This window comes from Microcaecilia unicolor, chromosome 5, assembly GCF_901765095.1.
Source record: "Microcaecilia unicolor chromosome 5, aMicUni1.1, whole genome shotgun sequence".
NCBI lineage: Eukaryota > Metazoa > Chordata > Amphibia > Gymnophiona > Siphonopidae > Microcaecilia > Microcaecilia unicolor.
The window spans coordinates 49,675,566-49,698,963 of record NC_044035.1 but is presented as its reverse complement, the minus strand read 5'-3'; the positions used below and the strand labels follow the sequence as shown (position 1 = coordinate 49,698,963).

At 45.4% G+C, this 23,398-nt stretch overlaps 1 protein-coding gene across 4 annotated transcripts in view; it reads left to right on the top strand.

The window, feature by feature from the left end:
- The window catches only part of LDB1 (LIM domain binding 1), a 267,057-nt gene that overhangs the window by 212,617 nt on the left and 31,042 nt on the right, over positions 1-23,398 (top strand). For all 4 annotated transcript variants that reach the window (XM_030202865.1, XM_030202864.1, XM_030202866.1 and 1 more), the window contains exon 5: positions 3,200-3,302. In XM_030202865.1, coding sequence (XP_030058725.1) covers positions 3,200-3,302 — 103 coding nt within the window. The remainder of the gene's footprint in view (positions 1-3,199; positions 3,303-23,398) is intronic.

The following is a 23,398-nucleotide window of genomic DNA, read 5'->3' as shown; positions in this document are numbered from 1 at the left end:
GTGTAGAATTCTGGAGACCACATCTTCAGAAAGTTATAAATAGGGTGGAGTTGGTCCAGAGGGCAGCTACTAAAATGGTCAGTGGTCTTTGTCATAAAGTGTATGGGGACAGACTTAAATATTTCAATATGTATACTTTGGAAGAAAGGCAGGAGAGGAGAGATTCAATAGAGGCGTTTAAATACTTCTATGGCATAAATGCACAGGAAATGAGTCTTTCAATTGAAAGGCAACTCTGGAATGAGGAGACATAGGATGAAGGTGAAAGGGGACAGACTCAGAAGTAACCTGAGAAAATAATTTCTCATAGAAAGGGTGGTGAATTCATGAAATGGCCTCCCAGTGATGGTGGTGGTGGAGACAAAAACTGTAACTGAATTCAAGAAATCTTGGGGCATGTACATAAGATCACTAGGACAGAGGAAGGTATAGTAGATTTCATGGATAGGCAGACTGGGTAGGCCATATGGTCTTTCTTTCCAGGAAACTTAGAAAACAGAGAAAAATAAAGTCAGACAAAGTCCATAATAAAAAGTGTATTAGCCAAGTAGGTTTGGGAAAGTATTGTTTATCCCTGGAAATGAACTATAAGAAATAGATTTAGTTTTGAGATCTGCCAGTTACTACTATTGTCAGAAATGTTGGGCTGGCTTCTATTAGACACACAGTGCTGGGGGCCATGCACATTGGTCTGACCCTGCAGGGTTATCTTATGTTCTGAAGGCAGCTACATACTGCTGTTTCAAGTCTAGTCCTGTGACACTATCCTACACTTAGATTCAAATTTGTTGCTAATATGGTAATGAATTACAGGGTAAGTAACTGATGAAATACATTATTCATGGACTTTGCTCAAAAGCAGTTGGCTGTAATATGCAAAATTAGGCACTTTTTGGCACCTTCATATGAAGGATTTTTCCCACGGATACAGTACAGAAAACCCTTTCACATCTAGGCTCCTTGAAGGGATGTTTCTTGTAGTTCTGTTTGTGGTGTATTGAAAACTCTTCATATATAGCTTTCTATACATTTGTGAAACACACCACGTTATTTATGCCCTGTTAACATAGGTTCTATAATGTCAGAAATTCTCAGACAACTTCATTTATTTATTTGTAGCATTTGTATCCCACATTTTCCCACCAATTTGCAGGCTCAATGTGGCTTACATTTGCCGGAATGGCGGTTGCCATTTCCGAGTAACAGAATTACAAATGGTAATGCGTTTAGGTGCATACATACATGGTAACAAACAAGTGTTTACATACATAGTAAGGAAGAATACATTATGGTATTGCGTGAAGGTTCCTGAGTAATAAATTGGATTGTAACATACATTAGGTTATCGGCTCTATAGATACTCTATTCAACGTAGGTTTACAGTGGTAGTGCTTGATCAAAATAGAAAGGGTTTAAGCAGTTATGCAGTAAAGGTCAGTTTTGTATAAATCGTGTGTAATGTTATTATTTAGGATGGATGTTTCTGGTACGCCTTCTTGAAAAGATCTGTTTTCAGTAGCTTTCGGAAGATGGTTAGGTCTTGCGTTGTTTTTATGGCCTTTCGGTAGTGCGTTCCATAACTGCGTACAGATGTACGAGAAACTGGATGCGTATGTGGATTTATATTTTAGCCATTTACAGTTAGGATAGTGGAGGTTGAGGAATGTGCGTGATGATCTTTTTGCATTCCTAGTAGGCAAGTCTATAAGGTCTGACATGTAGGTCGGGGCTTCCCCGTAGATGATCTTGTGGACTAGGTAGGTGAATTTTCGCAGAAATAAAATTAGTCCACAAGATGTAATAATTAAAACCCACACAGTATTTGATGGAAGTATTGAGTTTTTCCTCGGAAACTATTCCACCACTTAATAAAGTATACTATATTCCTCACAAGAAACCATCTATAACTTCTCTTCCGGTCAATCCAAGGGAAAATCAAGAGGACTCTTTAAACATCACTGATATACTAGAGACAACACTAAATGTGAACTCTGAAAGATCAACATTAATAGTATCGTTTATATTTCAGCAGGACTTGGATGCTGTGCTACGTTTATATTTTAAAAAAATGCAAGCATTGTTCAGGGGTAAGAAAGTATGGATATATCCCGATATAACCAAACAAACTCAAGAAAGGAGAAAATTGTTCTTATCATTAAGAACAGAGGTTGTATCTTTAGGGGCCTCCTTTTACCTCAACTACCCCTGTAAATGCGCTGTAAAATACTTGGGTTTAAAGTATATTTTCCACCAACCAGAACAATTGAAGGCATTTATAAGTGCAAAGAAATTGGCCAGCCGTTAATCCCTTGAAGATAATGTAAATGATTGAGTTAGGTTGCATGCTATGCATATTTTGTTATTTAATTACCTGGAAATAATGGTTTATAACCCTACCCCCCCACTCTTTGTGGTCTAAAGAAGATTTAAGAATTTTCCTCTTCTGTTAAATTTTCTCCCCTTTTAGGAAGAAATTTTGTTTTCCTTATTTTTTTCATATCTGTATTACCTGTTCAAATTTAATAATTTGTTTAATTTGATTAAAACTATAAATAAATAAATAAATAAATAAATAAATAAATAAAAACCACACAGTGACCTAGCTACCTGTCACTGAGATGGTTTTTGGATATATGATGGTCAGTTGCTCATACTTAGAAGACCAGACTTTTAAATTTCAAGCAAAACCAGATCACAAAAACATCTAAAAAGTATTTGAAATAATGCATCTCTCATCTAAAGAGAATCATTTGCCTGAACTTGAAGAAAAATAGGTAGTCCATTGACACTTGCATGAGCAAAACTTTTGTAGAAAGCACAGGGGGGACTTCTGCCCAACATTCTAAATTTAAGAACCTGGCAAAAACCCCATAGTGCTCTTGCAGAATTAAATCCATGGCCAAAAAAATTAACCTTTTCAGTATTCTGTTAGTAAAATGACTTGCCAGCTTCTGGTAATTTGTCTTAGTGATCATAGCAACTGGCTCAGAGCTGGGGAAACAAGGGTTTAGATCCCATTGATGCTCTCTGTGATCTTGGCCAAGCCATTTCAGGTACAAACGTAGATTGTAAGCCATCAAGGAATAGAGAGATACCCACTGTACCTGACTATTTTGCTTTGAACTACCAATTAAATTAATGAACTAATGCTATATCTCTTGGAAAATCTTTAAATTATAATTTCTCATTTTGTTTCCAGGAATGTGACAATTTGTGGTGGGATGCTTTTACCACTGAGTTCTTTGAAGATGATGCTATGTTAACTATTACTTTTTGCTTGGAGGATGGACCAAAGAGATACAGTGAGTACCTTGGCTGCAGCATCACTGGTAGGCTGGAATATCTTACTAAATGTTCTCCGTTTTATTGATCAGGGAAGGAATAACATTGTCATTTTAAAGCCAGGTAACTGAACTGATTCATGGGTTTGCTCCGAGACTTACACAGAGAGAAAATATTTCATTGAGGGGAGGATTACATTTCTTATTGAGATTTTTTTTGTTTTGCTTGAGATATCTGTTGAAGTCAGAGGCATGTTAGCCACTGTGGAGAGAGAATTTTTTTTATCATCTACACACAACACACATTACAACTTGAAATCAGTGAATGTATAACATTAAATTTAATTTTACAAGCCGTATCATTTTTTTTATTTACAAGGCTTGATTATACCACTGTATGTTAAAATATAGCTTCAAAGCGATTCACAGTTAAAACAATGATACGTTACTAGGGAAGACAAAGTGAAGCTAGGCGTGAGCAGGATAAGCTATGGAGAAGAGGTGAGTTTTCAGAGAGGAATTTGGTGTAGGAGGATTTTTGTAAATTTACACACAAATGTCTTGTTTCCAAAGGACAGATTTAAGGAACAAGGAGCAGTAGGACAACTAAGTGGGGAGACAGTTGAACTTTACTGCATCTTCTAGAAAGGTGGAAATCTCCCAGTCAAAAGTTTACTGCAAAATCATGAGCTGTGTTTTTGTTTTATTTGCTTATCTGATATTTTATGTATTTATTAGGATTTATTTACCGCCTTTTTGAAGGAATTCACTCAAGGCGTTGTACAGTAAGAATAGATCAAGCATGAGCAATAGACAATTACAGCAGTAAAAATATTCAAAAACAATACAAAGTATAGTATGGTATACTATTTACAATGCCAACACAATATGTAATAGAACATTATAGGTGATAGTGAAGGGTAAAGCAAAGATGTAACTTCCTTAGCATCCCTCCGGACCAGCCCAGAATGTGACTGATGGGTTGCACGCCTTCCAGCAGGTGGAGACTAAAGGGAAAAAAAACTGTGACTCTAGCGAGCCAATAAGAGCCCTTGCCATCTAGAGAAAGATCCAGTAAGCTCAGTCTCCAGCAGGTGGAAGGTGGTCAGCCCTTCAGTCTCAGTCACTTATTTCTTTCTATTCTGTAATTCTTGTTTTAGTTATTGGTTGTTGGAATCCTGTGCATCTTTTAAACAAAAAAAACCCTGGTTGTCAGAGGCTGAGGCCCATGGGGGTCTCTTGGTGCCTCGAGGGTGTTACACTCGGGAGGCCGAGCGCATCCCCCCAGTCCCTTCTTGATCCTTGTTATTGCTTTCTGCATATTAGTTTTCTTAGTTAAAAAAAACAACAGGATCGATTCCTCAAGCTCTTCAAGGGAAGAGTTTGTGAGCTGGTGAGAGGCAGCCATTAAGTGTAAAGTCAAGGGAAACCAGCCAGCCTGCTGTTGCTTTGCTGTGCCATGCTGTGTTCTGTTCATTTAAAACGAGCAGTTCAGCTCCTTTTCTCCCTCGCACCTTGGCTTTCAGTGTGCAGATCAGCTGTTCGCGATGTTGGAGAAACTCTGCCGTTGCTCTGTCTGTCAGCGGCGGGGGCTGGGCGTGTCTGGGGTCTGTAAATACTGCACCGCTGTGGAGGAGCAGGGTGCAGGAGCTGGGAAATTGTCGGCGCCGTCCGTGGGGGGGGGGTCCAATTCAGGTGTTCTTGTGGCGGTCACGTCTCCGCTTCCTGAGCCATTTTCGGCGGGAAACGCCGCCATGTTGGATTCCTCATTGCCGACTGCTCCTCAGGCTCCTCTCATTGCGGGGCCTATGTCTGCTAGTATTTTGCCTGTTTTGGCATCAGGTGAAGGGAGTTTTCCTCCGGAGTTTGTGGTACAGATGTACCAAGCTTTTCTGCTCCACAAAGCTGCTCCTGTGGATTTTCCAGGGAAAAGATCTCTGGAGACTGCCTCTGGGGCCAAAAAACGGCCTAGACACCCTGAGGAGACAGAGCAGGATTTTTCTCCTGATCAGGAGATGCCATCCTTGGATGAGGCAGCATGGTTCCCTGAGGAGCATTTTGCTGAGGAGCTGGATTAGGCAGTGGATGGTGAGGAATCTCTGCCTGTGGGAGAAGATCCTTCGGTGGTAAGGATTTTTCATAAAGATGACCTTCAGGAGCTTATTTCTCAGGTTTCTTCTACTTTGCATTTTGATGACCAGGATACCCAGGTGGCTGAGCCTAGAAAGGTGGATTTGTTGGTTAAGGGCATTCGCAGAGCAGGTAAGTCTTTTCCTATGCATCAGGATATTAGAGATATTATCCAGGCTCAGTGGGAAGTTCCTGATGCTGCTTTTAGGCTTGCTGCTTTTAGGCTTGCGAGATCTATGGTCAGGCTTTATCCGGTTCCTGACTTGGATAAAGATCTTTTGCGCCCCCCAGTAGTGGATGCGGTGGTTTCTGTGATTACTAAGCGAAACACTGTCCCAGGATCACCGTATTGAAACCTTGCTAAAGAATTCCTTTGATGTTTCTGCTTTGGCAGTGCAGGCTGCAATTTTTGGGTCCTTGGTAGCGAGAGCTTGTTTCTGCTGGTCCGAAAGAGTGTTGGACCGTTCTTCAGATGATCTTTCAGCTATTGATAATGAAGTGGCAAAGTTGGAAATGGGTTTGGCCTTTTTGGCAGATGCTCTTTATGATTTGCTTCGGGCTTCTTCTAAGTCCATGGCTCTCTGTCGTGGCCCGTCGTACTCTTTGGCTGCGTGGTTGGTCGGTGGATGCAACTTCTAAGTCCAAGCTTAGTAAATTTCCCTTTAAGGGTTCTTTTTTGTTTGGAGAAGAATTAGACAAGCTCGTGCATAGCCTGGTTGAGGCTAAAGTTCCTAGGTTGCCAGAGGATCGTCCAAGAGGATCTGTTCGTGGCAATTTCTCAGGTTAGAGGCTGTGATTTTCGTCGTTTTCGGTCTGGGAAAGTTTTTCAAGGGCAACACTCTAGATTTTTCCAAAGGACTCAGTCCTTTCGAGGAGGTCGAGAGGCCGGGGGTTCTCTTTCCTCCTCTTCGCGTCCTCAACAATGAAGTTTTGCGGGCCCAGCCTCTAGTCCAAGTGGGTGCTCGGTTCGCACAATTTCAAGAGAGTTGGGTCCAGATTACTTCGGACCAGTGGGTGTTAGAGGTTATTCGAGATGGGTACGCATTAGAGTTTGCTCATCCTTTGTCGGAGACTTTTCTGGAATCCCCTTGTTCTTGCCTCAAGGCCGGTGCTGTCAGAGATACTCTCAGCAGACTTCTAGACCTTCGAGCAATTTGTCCGCTCCATCTGGCGGAGCGGTGTCAAGGCTGTTACTCCATTTATTTTCTGGTACCCAAGAAGGAGGGCTCCTTTCGGTCAATTTTAGATCTCAAGGCGGTCAATCGAGCTCTCAAGGTGCCCTTGTTTTGTATACAGATTTTGCGGTCTGTCATTGTTGCGGTATGGTCCGGGGAGTTTCTGACATCTCTCGATCTTACAGAAGCCTATTTCCACATTCCTATTTATCCTGCACATCAGCGTTTCCTTCGGTTTGCAGTGCTCGGTCACCATTTTCATTTTCGGGCTCTTCCTTTTGGTCTTACGACTGCTCCTCGTGCGTTTACCAAGGTCATGGTAGTTGAGGCTGCAGCACTCAGAACAGAAGGTATTCTAGTCCATCCTTTCTTAGACGATTGGTTGATCCGGGCAAAGTCTTACCTCGAGAGTGTTCGGGTGACAGCTCGAGTGGTGGAATTTTTACAGTCCCTAGGTTGGGTAGTCAATATGCAGAAGAGCCGTCTTCAGCCTTCTTAGTCGTTGGGGTATCTGGGGGTCCTGTTCGACACAAAACAGGATCGCGTATTTCTTCCGCCGGCTCATATCATCAAGTTACAGACTCAGATTTGTCAGTTCTTACAGAAGTCCAGTCCGTCGGCAAGGGACTAGCTTCAGGTTTTGGGATCCATGGCGGTGACAATCGAAGCGGTGCCCTGGGCCAGGGCTCATATGAGGCCTCTTCAGTGTCACTTCTGTCGAGGTGGTCGTCCCAGTCGGATTCTCTTCATCAAAGATTGCCACTCTCGCTCCAAGTGAAGACCAGTCTGCATTGGTGGCTTCGGGAAGCCAATGTGTCCAAAGGTATGCCTCTAGATCAGCCCAGCTGGACATTGGTGATGACAGATGCCAGTCTCTGGGGAGCTCAGGGTCTCTGGTCTCATCAAGAGATGTGTTTTTCAATCAACCTGTTAGAGAGCAGGGTGATTCATCTGGCGCTCCAGAGGTTTTGGCATCTTCTGTCAGGCCGGGCAGTCCGAGTGATGTCGTACAGTGCCACCGCGGTAGCATATATCAATCAACAAGGAGGAACGAGGTGCCTGCCGTTGGAGTGAGAGGCGTCGCTGCTATTTTAGTGGGCGGAGGTTCATCTGGTAGCTCTATCAGCGGCTCACGTGGCAGGAGCTCTAAATGTTCAGTCAGATTTTCTCAGTCGTCACTGGCTCGATCCCGGGGAGTGGTGTCTCGGCTTCTGGTTAATCGTTGGGGGGTCTTCCAGGATGGATCTGTTCGCCTCCGCCGCCAGTGCAAAACTTCTTCTGTTCTTCAGTCATCGCAAGGATCCCAACGCGCAGGGCATGGATACTCCCCTTCAGCCCTGGCCAACCGGTCTAATGTATGCTTTTCCTCCATGGCCTCTGATAGGGCGTCTTGTTCAGAAGGTTGAGACTCACAGGGGACGTCTTATCTTACTGGCACCGGATTGGCCTCGCAGGCCGTGGTACGCAGACCTTCAGCGTCTTCTCATGGATGTTCCCTTCAGGCTTCCGGTCACGCAAGATCTGTTGTCGCAGGATCCGGTCGTTCATCTGGATCTGGATCGATTCTGTCTTACGGCCTGGCTCTTGAGAGGGCTAAGCTGACTAAGAAAGCTGATTCCGCTCAGGTTATTGCTACTATGCTTCATTCTCGTCGCCGTTCTACCTTGTTGATATGTGTATGCACCTGGAGGATATTTGAGGAATGGTGTAAGGAGTTTGGTCTATCTCCTTCTCGTGCTTCGGTTCTGCATATTTTAGATTTTTTGCAGCAGGGCTTTGATAAAGGCCTTGCTTTGGCTTCTCTTAAGGTGCAAATTGCGGCTTTGACATGCTTTCGTGGTCGTGTCCAAGGGAGGTCTCTAGCTAGTCATCCAGATGTGGTGCGGTTTTTGAGGGGGGGGGGGTTAATCTACTTCGTCCCCCGTCTCATTGTTCCTTTCCTCGTTGGGAACTGAATTTGGTGCTTTCGGTTCTCACTAAGCCTCCCTTTGAACCTGTGTCATCCTGGACTCTGAAGGACTTGACTCTGAAGGCAATATTTTTGGTGACCGTTGCTTCGGCTAGGCGAGTTGGAGTTGCAGGTGTTGTCATGTAGATCGCCGTTTTGGAGTTCTGTTCCAATCGCGTAGTTTTGCGTCCAGTTCCTTCCTTTCTCCCCAAGGTTGTGACTCTGTTTCATGTTTCTCAGCCAGTGGTATTGCTTGTGTTAGGTTCTTTCTCCGGCTCCGAGGAGCAGCGGGTGTTGAAACACTTTATTAAGTCTACTGATGACATTCGGCGATCTGATCATTTGTTCTGATTGGAGGTTCGCTCAAAGGGTTCGTGGCCTCTAAGCCCACTATTTCTCGATGGCTTAAAGAAATGATTGCCTCAGCTTATCTTCTTTCTGGGAAACCTGTTCCAGTGCATGTTAAGGCTCACTCTACAAGGGGTCAGGCAGCCTCTTGGGCAGAGCGTTGTCTGGTGCCTCCGGAAGACATTTGTAGGGCAGCGACTTGGTCATCTTTACATTCTTTTTCTAAGCACTACCGTTTGGATGTCCTCAGTCGCCAGCAGGTTGCTTTCGGAGGCCCAGATCCCTCCCTTCAGATATCTGTGTTTTCAGAAGTTAAGAGAGATCTCTTTGTTTGGAGCTGTGTTGCTAGTTTATTTCTGTATTTAAAAAAAAAAAAAAAAAAAAAAAAATTTTCTGAGTTACTAAACATCCTGTTTTGCAGGACCATGATATGTTTAGAGGCACTCACCCTATGTTGGCAATGTGCCGGTGGCTGCTCAGGTTTTTGGATGCACAGGTTATGTATTTCTTCTGTGGCTTTGCTTCTGCTTTGGTACTTTATTACTGGATCTTTCTCTAGCTGGCAAGGGCTCTTATTGGCTTGCTAGAGTCACAGGTTTTTTTTTTCTCAGTCTCCACCTGCTGGAAGGCGTACACAACCCATCAGTCACATTCTGGGCAGGTCCGGAGGGACTAAAGGAAAGCAAATTAGCAGGTAAGGCCTAATTTACCCATATAGAAGGGTAAGAAAGTAGGAAGAGTTAGAAAGTAAGGTGATTGATTTAAAGAAAGTTGCACATGAGGTCAGAGAAATGGTTAAATGTTATCTCAGAGTAGGAGTGGATAAACATGTCCTGCTGCAGTATATGCATCCTGAGTACTCGTGTGTGTGTTTGTGAGTGAGACTGATGAGTTAGTTACTTCTTCCAGTAAAGGCCTGGTTGAAGAGCTAAGCTTTCACCTGCTTCCTGAAGTAGAGATAGTCTTGTGTTAAGCGCAGCCGTTCAGGCATTGCATTCCAGAGTGTGGGGGCTACTCCGGAGAAGGCTCGCTTACGGGTATCACATTGTGTAATGTCTTTTGGAGAGGGTGTGGTTAGTGAAAGTCTTTGGGAGGACCTTAGTGTCCTTGGCGGTGTGTGGAGGATCATCCTATTTTTCAGATACTCAGGGCCATTTCCTTTCAGGGCCTTGAAGATCAGACATAGTTTTTTTTTTTGTTTGTTTGTTTTAAATCATTTATTTATAATTTTTTCATTTTACAAGGATCACTTGCAAAACAGTAAAACAGAGATGATTGTACATTAAAACAATATTAGAAGAAAACAATCTCAACAAGATAAATGGATTTTATACAATCGTTCTCTTTCTTAGACCACAAAATAAATAGGGAGAGTGAAACAAGACAAGGAGATCAATTTAAACAACAGCAAACAAAGAAAACGTGGTATTAACCCGATTATCCCCAGTTATTATTTATCTAAATCATTATTCCACATTGATCATTTGGTTGGTTTCTTCAATACCATAACTGTGCTTAGTCCATCAATTTCATTGGAAACATACTTATTGTCCAATATTAGTGAAAGTAATACACCTGATTTCATTTTTTTTACCTTTTAAAACCAGAAATTGTTTAACAATACAGACCCTTGAATCTCCAATCCAATTCCCGCTGATTAAAGTAATCCCAGTTTCACAGGCTTTACTCCTTTTGAATTAATATATTAAGAGGAATCATTTCAGAGGAAAAAAACATTAGGAGTCATACCCGGAACTCTGGGAAAACAACAATCTCGATATTAATCATCTGTAACAATATTCATTTTGTTCAAATTTTTCTGGTCTTTTATCATTTTCAAATCTTAACCGTTTCCTACTTCAGTAGAACTTCATTTGCTGTATATTCTCAAAGGATTCGATGATTATCCATGTGGCTCATTAACAAGACTATATCTGAAGCAAAGTCATTCTCTACCACCGTCAGGTCCTGGAGCACCCTCCAGATGACATTCAATGCAACCTCCACGGGAGCCAAAAACTCCAAGCTGATAACTCTTAAGGGTTTAGGAGTAGCACCGCCGACACGGGTTCAGCTGTAAACGACTTCCGTTTCAGCATACACTCCTGACTCACTCCTCCACTCCTTTGGGCATGGTGGTTAAATGATTTTTGAGCGATGAAGTTGTTTCCAGGTCCAAGAGCATCGACGCTCCTTCGTCTGCGCTAATCAAAGGACTCATCAACCCAGTCATCTATGGGCAGCTCGTCACACAGCGGTCCCACACTTGCTGCACAGGGGACAAAACGCTGGTCATCGGCGGCTGACCCCCCATTGTCAAGGCAACTGCTAATGCAGAGAGGAAATTTCAAGTGAACAAAAACTGAACTTCAGAGGACAGCTGGGCCGTTGAGTGTACGAGCTTCAGGTCACCATCTTTCCCCTCTCCCTAATTTGGGACACTCTTTGTCTGGTTGCTCCTCAGAGGCCTGTTTGATATGGGTAACCCTTCAGCATAGCCCTCTGAGTCATTGAAACACGGAAGCCCCTCCACCACTTACAAGGTGGTGTCCCTTCGGAGGGGAGACATAGAGTTTTAAATTTAGCCCTGTATTGTACTGGTAGCCAATGACATTTTTGCAAAAATGGTGTGATATGGTCACGTTGCTTGCTACCTTCTATGAGTCTTATTGCTGCATTCTGAATCAACTGGAGCTGGTGCAGGCCCTTTGTAGTCAGACCATTGTATAGTGCATTGCAGTAATCCAATCTTGATGTTATCATGGCATGTACAACTGGGATAAGATTTACCTTCTCGATGTAAGGAGAGAGGCAGCGTAGCTGTCGCAAATAGTAGAAGCAGCTCTTGAAGGTTGCTTGGATTTGGGGAATCAGAGTAAGTGTTGACTCTAACTGTATTCCAAGGTTTCTGACTTGTTATTTGAGGGGGAGTTCGCACTTCCCGAAAGGGATTTTGATGTCAGGTATGTATCCACTTGTGTTAGGAACCCAGAGAAGCTCGGTTTTACTTGGGTTCAGGCAAAGTTTGTTGTGTTTAGCCCATTCTTGAATTGATGTTAGGTTAATCAGTTTATTCAAGGCTGTAGGTAAGTCAGGTTCAGTGGGTATGAGTAGCTGCACATCGTCCGCGTAGATATCGAACTGAGTGTCCATTGACCGAATCAGCTCAGCTAGTGGTTTGAGGTAGATATTGAACAAAATAGGTAACAGTATCGATCCTTGTGGTACCCCGCAGGTCATTGTCCATGGTGGTGATGAGCTGCTGCCAAACATTATGGATTGTTGCCTGTCTGATAGGTAGGATCTGAACCAAGCAAGTACTGTTCCATTGATACCTGTTTCTGTCAGTCGTGCTAGCATGATATCATGATCCACGGTGTCAAAACCTGCAGAGAAATCAAGCAATACTAACATCGAGGCGAATCCCTTGCCTCGGTTTCTGTGAAGATCATCTAGTAGGGGTACAAGGACCGTTTCTGTACCATAACCAGGTCTGAATCCAGATTGACATGGATCTAGCCAGTTTCTCTTTTCTAACCAGTCATTAAGTTGAACACAGACTGCTTGTTCTATGAGTTTCCCTAGAAACGGGATGTTGGATACTGGCCTGTAATTTTCAAGTTTGTCCTGATCAAGGTTGTTTTTCTTCAGCAGAAGGCGGACCATTGCCCTTTTTAATGCTGTTAGTAGCTGCCCATTAGAAAGAGAGGTATTCACAATTTTTGTGGCGCCTTCTATGAGGCCCATACTTGCCTGGTGCACTATCTTTGATTGGAAGGGATCAAGGGAGCAGATAGTAGGTCGAAGGTCTCTTAGGGTTTTGTCAAGGCTCTCCTCTGTCATTGGGTTAAAAGTGTCCCACCTGTCTCTGACAGGAGGGGGTGAGTTTGTATACCCCTGATTGACTGGTTGGAGATTGGGTGAGATTGCCAGTGAATCCTGGCAGAGACGTTTAATTTTGTTGGCAAAGTATGCAACAAAATCATTGCAATTCATTTTAGACTGGGCAGGCTGGTTCTGTTGTGGGTGCTGCAGTAGTCTGTTTACTATACTGAACAACTGCTTGGTTGAATTGGCAGCCTGTGCAATGCATTTAGAGAAATGCTGTTTTTTGGATGCTGTTAATGCTTGGCGGTACTTTTCCATGTGCTTCCTACAGTTTTAGTCTGTCTTCATCCAGGCGAGATTTGCGCCATCTCCTTTCCAGTTTTTGTCCTTTGCGTTTAAGTAACCAAAGTTCTGGAGAAAACCAAGGTGAGCATTTGTGAGTGGGGCATAAGACCTTTTTTAGTGGGGTCGTTTTCTCAAAGGTCTTGGCTAAGTTTGTATTCCATATGTCAACTTGTTCTGACACTGTTGTCTTTTCATCCACATGTGGATAGTCCATGGCCTCTAGGAAAGTCTCAGCGGTCAGCTTTTTTTTGTGCCTGATCTCCTTCCAAACTCTGAGAGGTGCCATTTGTTTTAGGTGGCCACTTATGGAGAATTTAATTGGAAAATGGTCTGACCATGATAGGGGTGTTATTTCAATACTGTTAACCCAGAATTCTGGGATATCCACCACTTTGTAGAATACCAAGAGGCATATTTTCAAAGCACTTAGCCTTCCAAAGTTCCATAGAAACCTATGGAACTTTGGAAGGCTAAGTGCTTTGAAAATATGCCTCCAAGTCTAGTATGTGACCCTTTTCGTGGGTTGGAGAATTGATCACCTAGTGCTGTCATCGTGTCCAAGAAGGCAACTGTGGTGGTATCTGGGGTTTGATGTGTAGATTGAAGTCTCCCATGATCACCAGCCTACGGTAATTCAGGGTCACTTGAGTAATCAGGTCTAGGAGTTCTTGCCACAGATAATGTGGTGTTAACTCGAGCGCATGTGCCAGGTACTATCTTCTCGCCTAACTCCATAATACTCGACGCGACAAGTGCGCTTATATTTGCATCTCATTAGCATTGAGCATTAGGGAGTTGTGCTGGTGCGCTGTTCTGCGATACTTCAAAGGTGCTGTTCAGTACAGCGCTGAAGTTTATAGTATCTACCTCTAATTGAGTTGTCTTGTAAAAAATATTCCTTCTAATCTCTTAATTTGGATAAAGGTATCTAAAGCAAAGAATGTGCTTGGGATGAGTGGTAATCAAACTCCACTGGTCGCTACATTGTAGAAAAAGCTCTTTCACACTTTGTAGCAAGAGAATACCCTTTTTACAAATTGTTTCAGCGTAGAAATGTATCACTCTGTACCTAGGGGAAGGCAAACATTTTGGCATAAGGGCTCCTTCAGACGTATGACTGTATTTAGGAGTTTAAGAGAGGGGTTCCGTTGGCTCTCCTATCCCATCTACTTTCCCCTTCCATGAGTCTCTCAGCTTGTTTTTTCCTACATCTCTCACATTTACTACTGCCTCTTCCTTTCTCGCTTCATTATCGTCTCCTCTTGCTCTTTCTGTTTCAGGTCCTCCAGCTGTCTCTCACATTGCCATCTTATCCTTGTGCTTTTATTTTTGGACCTTGTCCATGTCACTCCCTATCTCCTGCAGGAGTAATAATACACATTGTTTGTTGGCCTCACGTGCCACCATTGGATTGGCTAGAGGTGTAGGATGCATAGCTGATACCCTCAGATCATTTGGTGATATGTGAGAGCTAATACTCCAGAAAACTGAAAAACAGCCAAACACAATCCAAAGGGTTGTGTGGAATGAATGTAAAGAAATGAGGAAAGTGGGAAATACCCTCAGAAACCTAGGCTCCTGCCAAGGTCTAATCAACAAGACACTATTGTCTATAAAAGACTTTGTGCCCATGATCAAGTTTCTTTCATGGGGTAAATATTCCCTACTCCACTCATTCAGAATTGCCCATATAAGAGCATCATGCAAAATTGCCCATAATAGAGCACAGAGTTTTCATATAAAAATGCCAATAATAGAGCACAAATATTAAAGATAACTGAGTAACAAAAACTGATCAAGCTACAGCATAGCATGCATCAACTTAGCTTAATAAATGCTGGCTTGACAAACCCACTTTCCTCATTTCTTTACATTCATTCCACACAACCCTTTGGATTGTGTTTGGCTGTTTTTCAGTTTTCTGGAGTATTAGATTACCTGTTTAGGATTAACAGCCCATACTGTTTTTTTCATCATAAGATATGTGGGAACTCCAAATTGAACATATTCGTGAGTGGCGTGGTATAGAAGTTCAAGCTGACTGGCTCGACTGACTTCTTCATCAGAGGGTGCAGCTAAACATCTACCTCCTAGAACAGTGTTTTTCATCTTTTTCATGCCAAGGACCCCCTAAGTCGAACAAATTTCAACTGAGTACCCCCAACCTCCAATCAGCTCTGGTACATTCCAAAAACTGATATTTTCTACTCATGAAATAGAAAAATATTTTGTTGTCTGCTCATATTTTTCTAATAATGTTGGTCCCAGTATCTAGTTTCAGCTGTCCTTTCTTCTCTTAACTGTCTTGCCAGGGTCTCCTGTCTGTTTGACATTTCTTCTCTTTTCATGTGCATCCTTCATATCCTCATCTGTATGACTCTCCTCTTCCTCCTCCTCTCCCTGCCAGCAGCATCTCCTCTCTCTCTCCTCCTTCTCCTCCTCTCCATGCCAGCAGCATCTCCTCTCTCTCCTCCTCCTCTCCTCCCTGCCAACAGCATCTTCTCTTTCCTCCTCCTCCCCTCTCTGACAGCAGCATCTCCTTTCCTCCTCCCCTCCATGCCAGCAGCATCTCCTCTCTCCTCCTCATCCCCTCCTTGCCAGCAGCATCTCCTTTCTCCTCCTCCTCCCCTCCCTGCCAACAGCATCTCCTTTCTCCTCCTCCTCCCCTCCCTGCCAGCAGCATCTCCTTTCTCCTCCTTCTCCGCTCCCTTCCAGCAGCATCTCTTCTCTCCTCCTCCGCTCCCTTCCAGCAGCATCTCCTCCTCTCTCCTCCTCCCCTCCCTTCCAGCAGCATCTCCTCCTCTCTCCTCCTCCCCTCCCTGCCAGCAGCATCTCCTCCTCTCTCCTCCCCCCTTCCCTGCCAGTAGTATCTCCTCCTCTGTCCTCCCCCCTCCATGCCAGCAGCATCTCCTCCTCTGTCCTCCCCCCCTCCATGCCAGCAGCATCTCCTCCTCTGTCCTCCCCCCCTCCATGCCAGCAGCATCTCCTCCTCTGTCCTCCCCCCTCCCGCCAGCAGCCTCTCCTCCTCTGTCCTCCCCCTCCCGCCAGCAGCCTCTCCTCCTCTGTCCTCCCCCCTCCCACCAGCAGCCTCTCCTCCTCTGTCCTGCCCCCCCACCAGCAGCCTCTCCTCCTCTGTCCTGCCCCCCCACCAGCAGCCTCTCCTCCCCCCGCACCAGCAGCATCTCCTCTCCTCCTCCTCTCCCTGCCAGCAGCATCTCCTCATCAATCTCCTCTCCCCGCCAGCAGCATCTCCTCCTTTGTCCTCCTCCCCCTGCCAGCAGCATCTCCTCCTCTGTCCTCGCCCCGTACCAGCAGCATCTCCTCCTCTGTCCTCGCCCCGTACCAGCATCTCCTCCTCTGTCTTCCCCTCCCTGCCAGCAGCATCTCCTCCTCTGTCATCCCCCCCCCCCGCACCAGCAGCATCTTCTCCGCTGTCATCCCACCCCCCACCAGCAGCATCTTCTCCTCTGTCATCCCCCCCCCCCCACCAGCAGCATCTTTTCCTCTGTCCTTCTCCCACCAGCAGCTCCTCCTCCTCTCTCTCCCCCCCAGCAGCTCCTCAATCTCCTCCCACCAGCAGCTCCTACTCTCTCCTCCCCTCCCGCCAGCAGCATCTCCTCACTCTCTCCTCCCCTCCTGCCAGCAGCATCTCCTCCCCTCCCGCCAGCAGCATCTCGTCTCTCCTCCTCCCCCCGCCAGCAGCATCTCCTCCTCTGTCCTCCCCCCCCACCAACAGCATCTCCTCCTCTGTCCTCCCCCCCCCCCAACAGCATCTCCTCCTCTGTCCTCCCCCCCCACCAACAGCATCTCCTCCTCTGTCCTCCCCCCCCACCAGCAGCATCTCCTCCTCTGTCCCCCCCCCCCACCAGCAGCATCTCCTCCTCTGTCCCCCCCCCCTGCCAGCAGCATCTCCTCCTCTGCTCCCCCCCCACCAGCAGCATCTCCTCCTCTGTCCTCCCCCCCACCAGCAGCATCTCCTCCTCTGTCCCCCCCCCCCCCACCAGCAGCATCTCCTCCTCTGTCCCGTCCCCCCCCCCCACCAGCAGCATCTCCTCTCTCTCTCCTCCTCTCTCCCCCCTTCCACGCAGCATCCTCTGTCTCCTCCTCTCCCCTGCCAGGCAACATCTCCTCCTACCCCCTTACCCTGCTATGCAGCATCTCCTCCTGCCCCCTTACCCTGCCATGCAGCATCTCCTCTGTGTGTGTATTGTGGCGACGATGAGAAGGTAGTGGTTGTGCACCAGGCAGTGCATGTGCCCTATCGTGGGGTATACATATCTTACGTCGAGAACCTATGTCCTAGAACTTCTGGGCTGGCATGACAGGTGGGAATAAAATGGTGTACTGGAACTGGCTGCCTGTGCCAGATTGGCAGTGCCTGCAGACCGTAGTTAGGACACTTCTCCTGTCTGCGCACAGAATTAATTGCACAGTCTGTCCTACTTGCGTGCCTGCAGACCGTAGTTAGGATACTTCTCCTGTCTGCGCACAGAATTAATTGCACAGTCTGTCCTACTTGCGTACCAGCATAGCAGCTTCTTGGTCTGCTCTCTTGCAGGAGTAATAGATACTAAGCTTTTGCTGTCTTAATGCGTTTTTATTGCAAAATAATTACTTTTAACAAACTCTTAACATCTACTGATAGTACTTTTAATACAAATTAAATTGTGCCAAAGAGCTACGTTTTGGAGTTTATAGGGTATAATATGTATAGGTAACAAGCTGGTTCTGCACAATGCAATTGGGAATAATTCTATATCTTTCTGCCATGTTTTCTTGGTCTTTGCATCTTTAGATACTTCAGAATCTCCCCTTTCTCTTCATACTGGTACAGAAAAGTTGTTTCCTTAGCATCCCTCCAGATTAGCCCATATTGTGACTGATGGGTTGTGCACCCCTTTCAGCAGGTGGAGACTGAGAATTCTGAATCCACAGAGTAAGCCAATAAGAGCCCTTGCCAGGCAGAGAAAGACCCAGTAATATCAGTCTCCCTTCAGTCTCTGTTTCTTCTCTGTGAATTTATTCTCGGTTTGGTTTTGTGAGTACTTTCTTCTGTACACCTAGGGTGTTTACTAGCCTATTCTGTTGAGACTGAGGTCCGTGGGGATCTATTCCATCCTTGGGGGTGTCTGGGTGGCCAGTCCCTCCCCCCAATCCTCCCTAATACAGCGTCGGTATCTGCTGTACTGTGAATTTGCCTTAGCCTCTTCAAGGGAAGAGTGTTTAGGCAGGGAGAGGCAGCCGTTTCTGTTTTGAGTAAAAAAAAAAAAAAAAGTAAAGGCAACAGTGTGTTGCTTTCTTAATTCTGTGGTGCAGGATGAGTGGTTATACCGGGTCTCCTCTGTTTGGTTGTCAGCTGTCTTCTTCCCCCCCCCCCCCCCCCCCCCCCCCCAGCGTTCTGAGTGGGGAAAAAAACCCTGTGTTTTTTTCCTGTGATGGCCGAAAAGCTCCGCTGCAAGTACTGCAAAGCCATCTGCAATTCATCTGAGGCAGGTCCTTCAATTCCAGTTGCGCCAGCTCTTCCAGTGGGGGGCAGAGATGTGGCAGCAGGGAAGGAGAGCTTGGCAGTCCCGATTTTGGTGGGAACAGCCACCATTTTGTCTGCTCCGGTGGGGCAGGCGGAGCACCTTGTTTCTCTGCTGGCTCTTTCAAGTCAGCCGCCTTCAGATGCCATTTCCCTCTTACCTACAGGGTTGGTAGGGGGTTTCCCGCCAGAATTTGTGCTGCAAATGTATAAAGCTTTCCTATTGCAGCAATGTAATCCCTCTTCTGGACCTACAGGAAAAAGGCTTTCAGAATGACAGCTTGTGGCTGCTAAGAGGTCCAGGGAATCTTGGGCTTTGGAGGAGGACCTTATGCCAGCCTTGGAGGACCAGGAGTGTTCTCAGGCAGACAATTTAGAGGAGGACACTGGTCAGGGGGACTCTGGACCGAATCCCTTTATATCTGGGGAGGGTCCTTCTGTTCTAAGAATCTTTCATAAAGACGATCTGCAGGAGTTGATCTCTTGGTCTCCTCTACCTTTCATTTTGAGGAAGAGGAGTCGCCGGCCCTAGAGTCACGTAAGGTGGATCTTTTAATAAGAGAGGTCTGTAAACCAGATAAAACCTTTCCCATGCATCCAGGATATTAGGGATGTTATTCAGGCACAGTGGGACATCCCTGACTCGGCCTTTAGACCGGCTAAGTTGATGGTCCGTCTCTATCAGGTTCCTCAAGCTGATAAATCCCTCTTGAGGCTGCCGGTGGTGGATGCGGTGGTCTTGGCTGTCACCAAGCAGAATACAATGCCCGCAGATGTAGGTATAGTGCTTAAGGATGTGAAAGACCGGCATATGGAGGCAATGTTGAAGAGCAGTTTTGATGTTTCGGCCTTGGCAGTGCAGGCGGCCATCTGCGGTTCCTTAATAGCTAGAGCTTGTTTTTGTTGGTCTGAGAGAGTTCTTGATAGATATTCAGATGATTTGTCAGTCATTGATGCTGAAGTGGCTAAGCTCGAGATGGGCTCAGCTTTTTTGGCTGACGCTTTGTATGATTTGCTGCATTTTTACGCCGTCTATGGCTTTGGGGGGTAGCTGCTAGGAGATCGCTTTGGCTTTTGGACTGGTCTGCAGATGCGGCCTCTAAATCCAAACTTAGTAAGTTTCCTTTTCAGGGTTCATTGTTTGGTGAATACTTACACAAGTTAGTTCATACTCTAGGTGAGATGAAGGTCCTGAGACTTCCAGAAAACCGTCCAAAGACTTCTAGGCGAGGTCTGTTATCAGGTCGGAGCCAGGGTCACGAATTTCGTCATTTTAGATCTAGCAAGATGGCTCCGGCCCAGCAATCCCGTTTTTTCCAGAGGAATCAGTCCCAGGGACTCGGGAGCTTCTTTCCAGTCCCCTTCTCACCCTTCGCAATGGGGGTGTCTGGGCCCAGCCTCCAGTGCCTGTAGGTGGACGATTGATTCAGTTTTAATGGAGGTGGGCCCAGATCTCCTAAAATACAAACTAACGCATGCGTCAAACTTCTCTTACCTGAGCACACAGTTATGGAACGCATTACCGCGCAGCTTAAAAACTACTTATGAACTAACTAACTTTCGCAAATCCCTGAAGACCCACCTATTCAACAAGGCATACCAATAAGAGCAGCAACTATAAATGTAATACATCACAACCTTACCTACTATCAACAATGTTTTTGCTTATATCTGCTTGTTTTAATTTCGATTGTTATCTTCTATAGCACCCCCACCTTACCTATTATAAGTACTGTTCTCTACTTATACTTGTTTAAATTTCGATTATGCTATTCTTTATGTAACACTAACTGTTATCTCCTAATCTACTATCTACCAATAACGACACATTGTAAGCCACATTGAGCCTGCAAAGAGGTGGGAAAATGTGGGATACAAATGCAATAAATAAATAAATCACCTCCGACCAGTGGGTTCTGGAGGTTTTTCTAGAAGAGTATGCCAGAGTTTGCACGTCCTCTGCAAGACGTGTTTCTGGAGTCTTCTTGCCGATCTCATCTCAAAGTGGGAGTCGTCAGGGAGACTCTAGAAAGGCTTCTTTTCCTTCAGGCAATTTGCTCAGTCCCCTTGGAGGAGCTTTGTCAGGGGCGCTATTCCATTTATTTCATCGTCCCCAAGAAAAGAAGGTTCTTTCAGACTAATTCTGGACCTCAAGGTAGTCAACCGGGTACTCAAGGTTACCCCCCTTTCATATTGAGATGCTTTGCTCGGTTATAGTGGCCGTGAGGTCTGGAGAGTTTTTGACGGCCCTTGACCTTACCGAAGCCTATCTCCACATACCGATTCAGCGTTTCCTGCGTTTCTCAATTCTTGGCAGACAGTAAAGTTGTGAGGAGCCGTCGCAAGGCCGAAGGGGAGTGCTCGAAACTGATAATAAGGTGATGGTGGTGGTTGCAGCAGCCCTCAGGATGGACGGGATTCTGGTTCATCCTTATCTAGATGACTGGTTAATTAGAGCGAAGTCGTACCAGGAGAGTCTACAGGTCACGGAGAGGATTGTCCGTTCTGCAGTCCCTGAGTTGGGTGGTCAATTCGCAGAAGAGTCGTCAACAACTGTCTCAGTCCATGGAATATCTGGGAGTGTGCTTCGACACACAGAGGGGTCGAGTGTGTCTTACTCAGGCCAGGATTCTCAAGTTGCAGGCCTTGATTCGTTAGTTTCTACAGACCTTACTCCCATGTGCACGGGATTACAAGAGGACCTTACAAGACTGGGAGACAGGGCATCTAAATGGCAGATGATGTTTAATGTGAGCAAATGCAAAGTGATGCATGTGGGAAAGAGGAACCCGAACTATAGCTACATAATGCAAGGTTCCACATTAGGAGTCACCGACCAAGAAAGGGATCTCGGCGTCGTTGTTGTTGATGGGTTGAAATGCTCTGCTTAGTGTGCTGCGGTAGCTAAGCAAGCAAGTAGAATGTTAGGTAATATTAGGAAAGGAATGGAAAACAAAAGTGAGGATGTTATAATGCCTTTGTATTGGTCCATGATGCGACCGCACCTTAAATATTGTGCTGAATTCTGGTCACCGCATCTCAAAAAAGATATAGTGGAATTAGAAAAGGTACAGAGACGGGCAATGAAAATAATAAAGGGGATGGGCCAACTTCCTTATGAGGAAATGCTGAAGGTGTCTAGGGCTTCAGCTTGGAGACGAGACGGCTGAGGAGAGATATGATAGATGTCTTTAAAATGATGAGTGGCATGGAACAGGTTGTTTGTTTACTCTTTCCAAAAATACTAGGACTAGGGGGCATGCGATGAAGCTACAAAGTAGTAAATTTAATACGAATCAGAGAAAATGTTTCTTCTCAATGTGTAATTAAACTCTGAAATTAGTTGCCAGAGAATGTGATAAAGGCGATTAGCTTAGCAGGGTTGAAAAAGGGTCTGGACGGCTTCCTAAAGGAAAAGTCCATAGACCATTATTAAATTGACTGGGAAAATCCACTGCTTATTTGTGGGATAAGCATCATAAAATGTATTTAGTTTTTCAGTGATCTTGCCAGGTATTTGTGACTTGGATTGGCCACTGTTGGAAACAGGATACTGGGCTTGATGGACCTATGGTCTGTCCCAGTGTGGCAATACTTATGTACTTATGATTACCTTCAGGTCTTGGGTTCCATGGTGGCGACCATAGAGGCGGTACTATGGGCCAGAGCGCACATGAGATCTCTGCAAAGGTCCCTTCTCTCCAGGTGGTCACCGCAGAGGGGCTCTCTCCTTCGGAGGTTACCTCTACCAGTGCAGGAGAGGGGCAATCTGTGCTGTTGGCTCCGGACGTCTAATTTGGTTAAGGGGATGCTTCTGGAAGCTCCGCAGTGGGTAGTAGTGGGCTCCACAGCCGGACAAGCTGGCGTCGGTTGTCACTATCAGGGGGCAGTACACCCAGGGTTGTTGCTCACAGGAGGAATCTTCCTGTTCGTTCAATCTCTTGGAAACTACAGCAATTCATCTGGTGCTCCTTGCATTTTGCCCTCTTCTGGAGGGTGCATTGGTCCGCATCATGTCAGATAACGCCAAGGCCGTGGCCTACATCATTCGGCAGGGAGGAACAAGAATTCTTCAGTTAGAGCAGGAGGCAGCATCTAATGAACTGGATGGAGATGCATATAGAGGCCCTCTCGGCGGCTCATGTGGCAGGAGCGGAGAATATTCAGACAGATTTTCTCTGTTGCTGAGGGACCACTCCCCGGGATCTAGAGTGGTGCAACTGTGTGTTTTGGGTGCAACTGTGGTGGTTCGCTGGGGCCTCCCGGTCCTGGATCTCTTCGCATCGGCGTCCAATGCGAAAGTGCCGAGGTACTTCAGTCGCCGCAAAGACCTGAACGTACAGGGGGTCAGTTACGGAGGAGTTCCAGCAAACAGATCACCTATTTGTGTTGATTGGCGGATCTCAGAATGGGTTTGCGGCCTCTAAGGCCGCTCCTTTTTTTTTTTTTTTGTAATTTTTATTGAGTTTTCAAGAAAATTTAAACCAATATAACATACAACAACAAAACCTATTGCATTACATATAGATAAATGTGAGAATTTAAGTATAAATATAAAAATCTAATCTCTAGGAGATGCTGATGTTTTGATGTAATGATCAAAAGGAGCCCAGTGCTTCTTAAAAGTAGGCAATTGATGAAATTTAAAAGCTGCATGCAGCTTTTAAATTTCATCAATTGCCTACTTTTAAGATGACTCCGCTATTCACAAAAGTTCAAATGCAAATTATTTTTCCAATGAAATACTATAAGATGAGTGGCTAGAGCTATCATATCAAAACGTTTTTGATATTGATCCTCAAGTGTAAGTTTAGGGGTT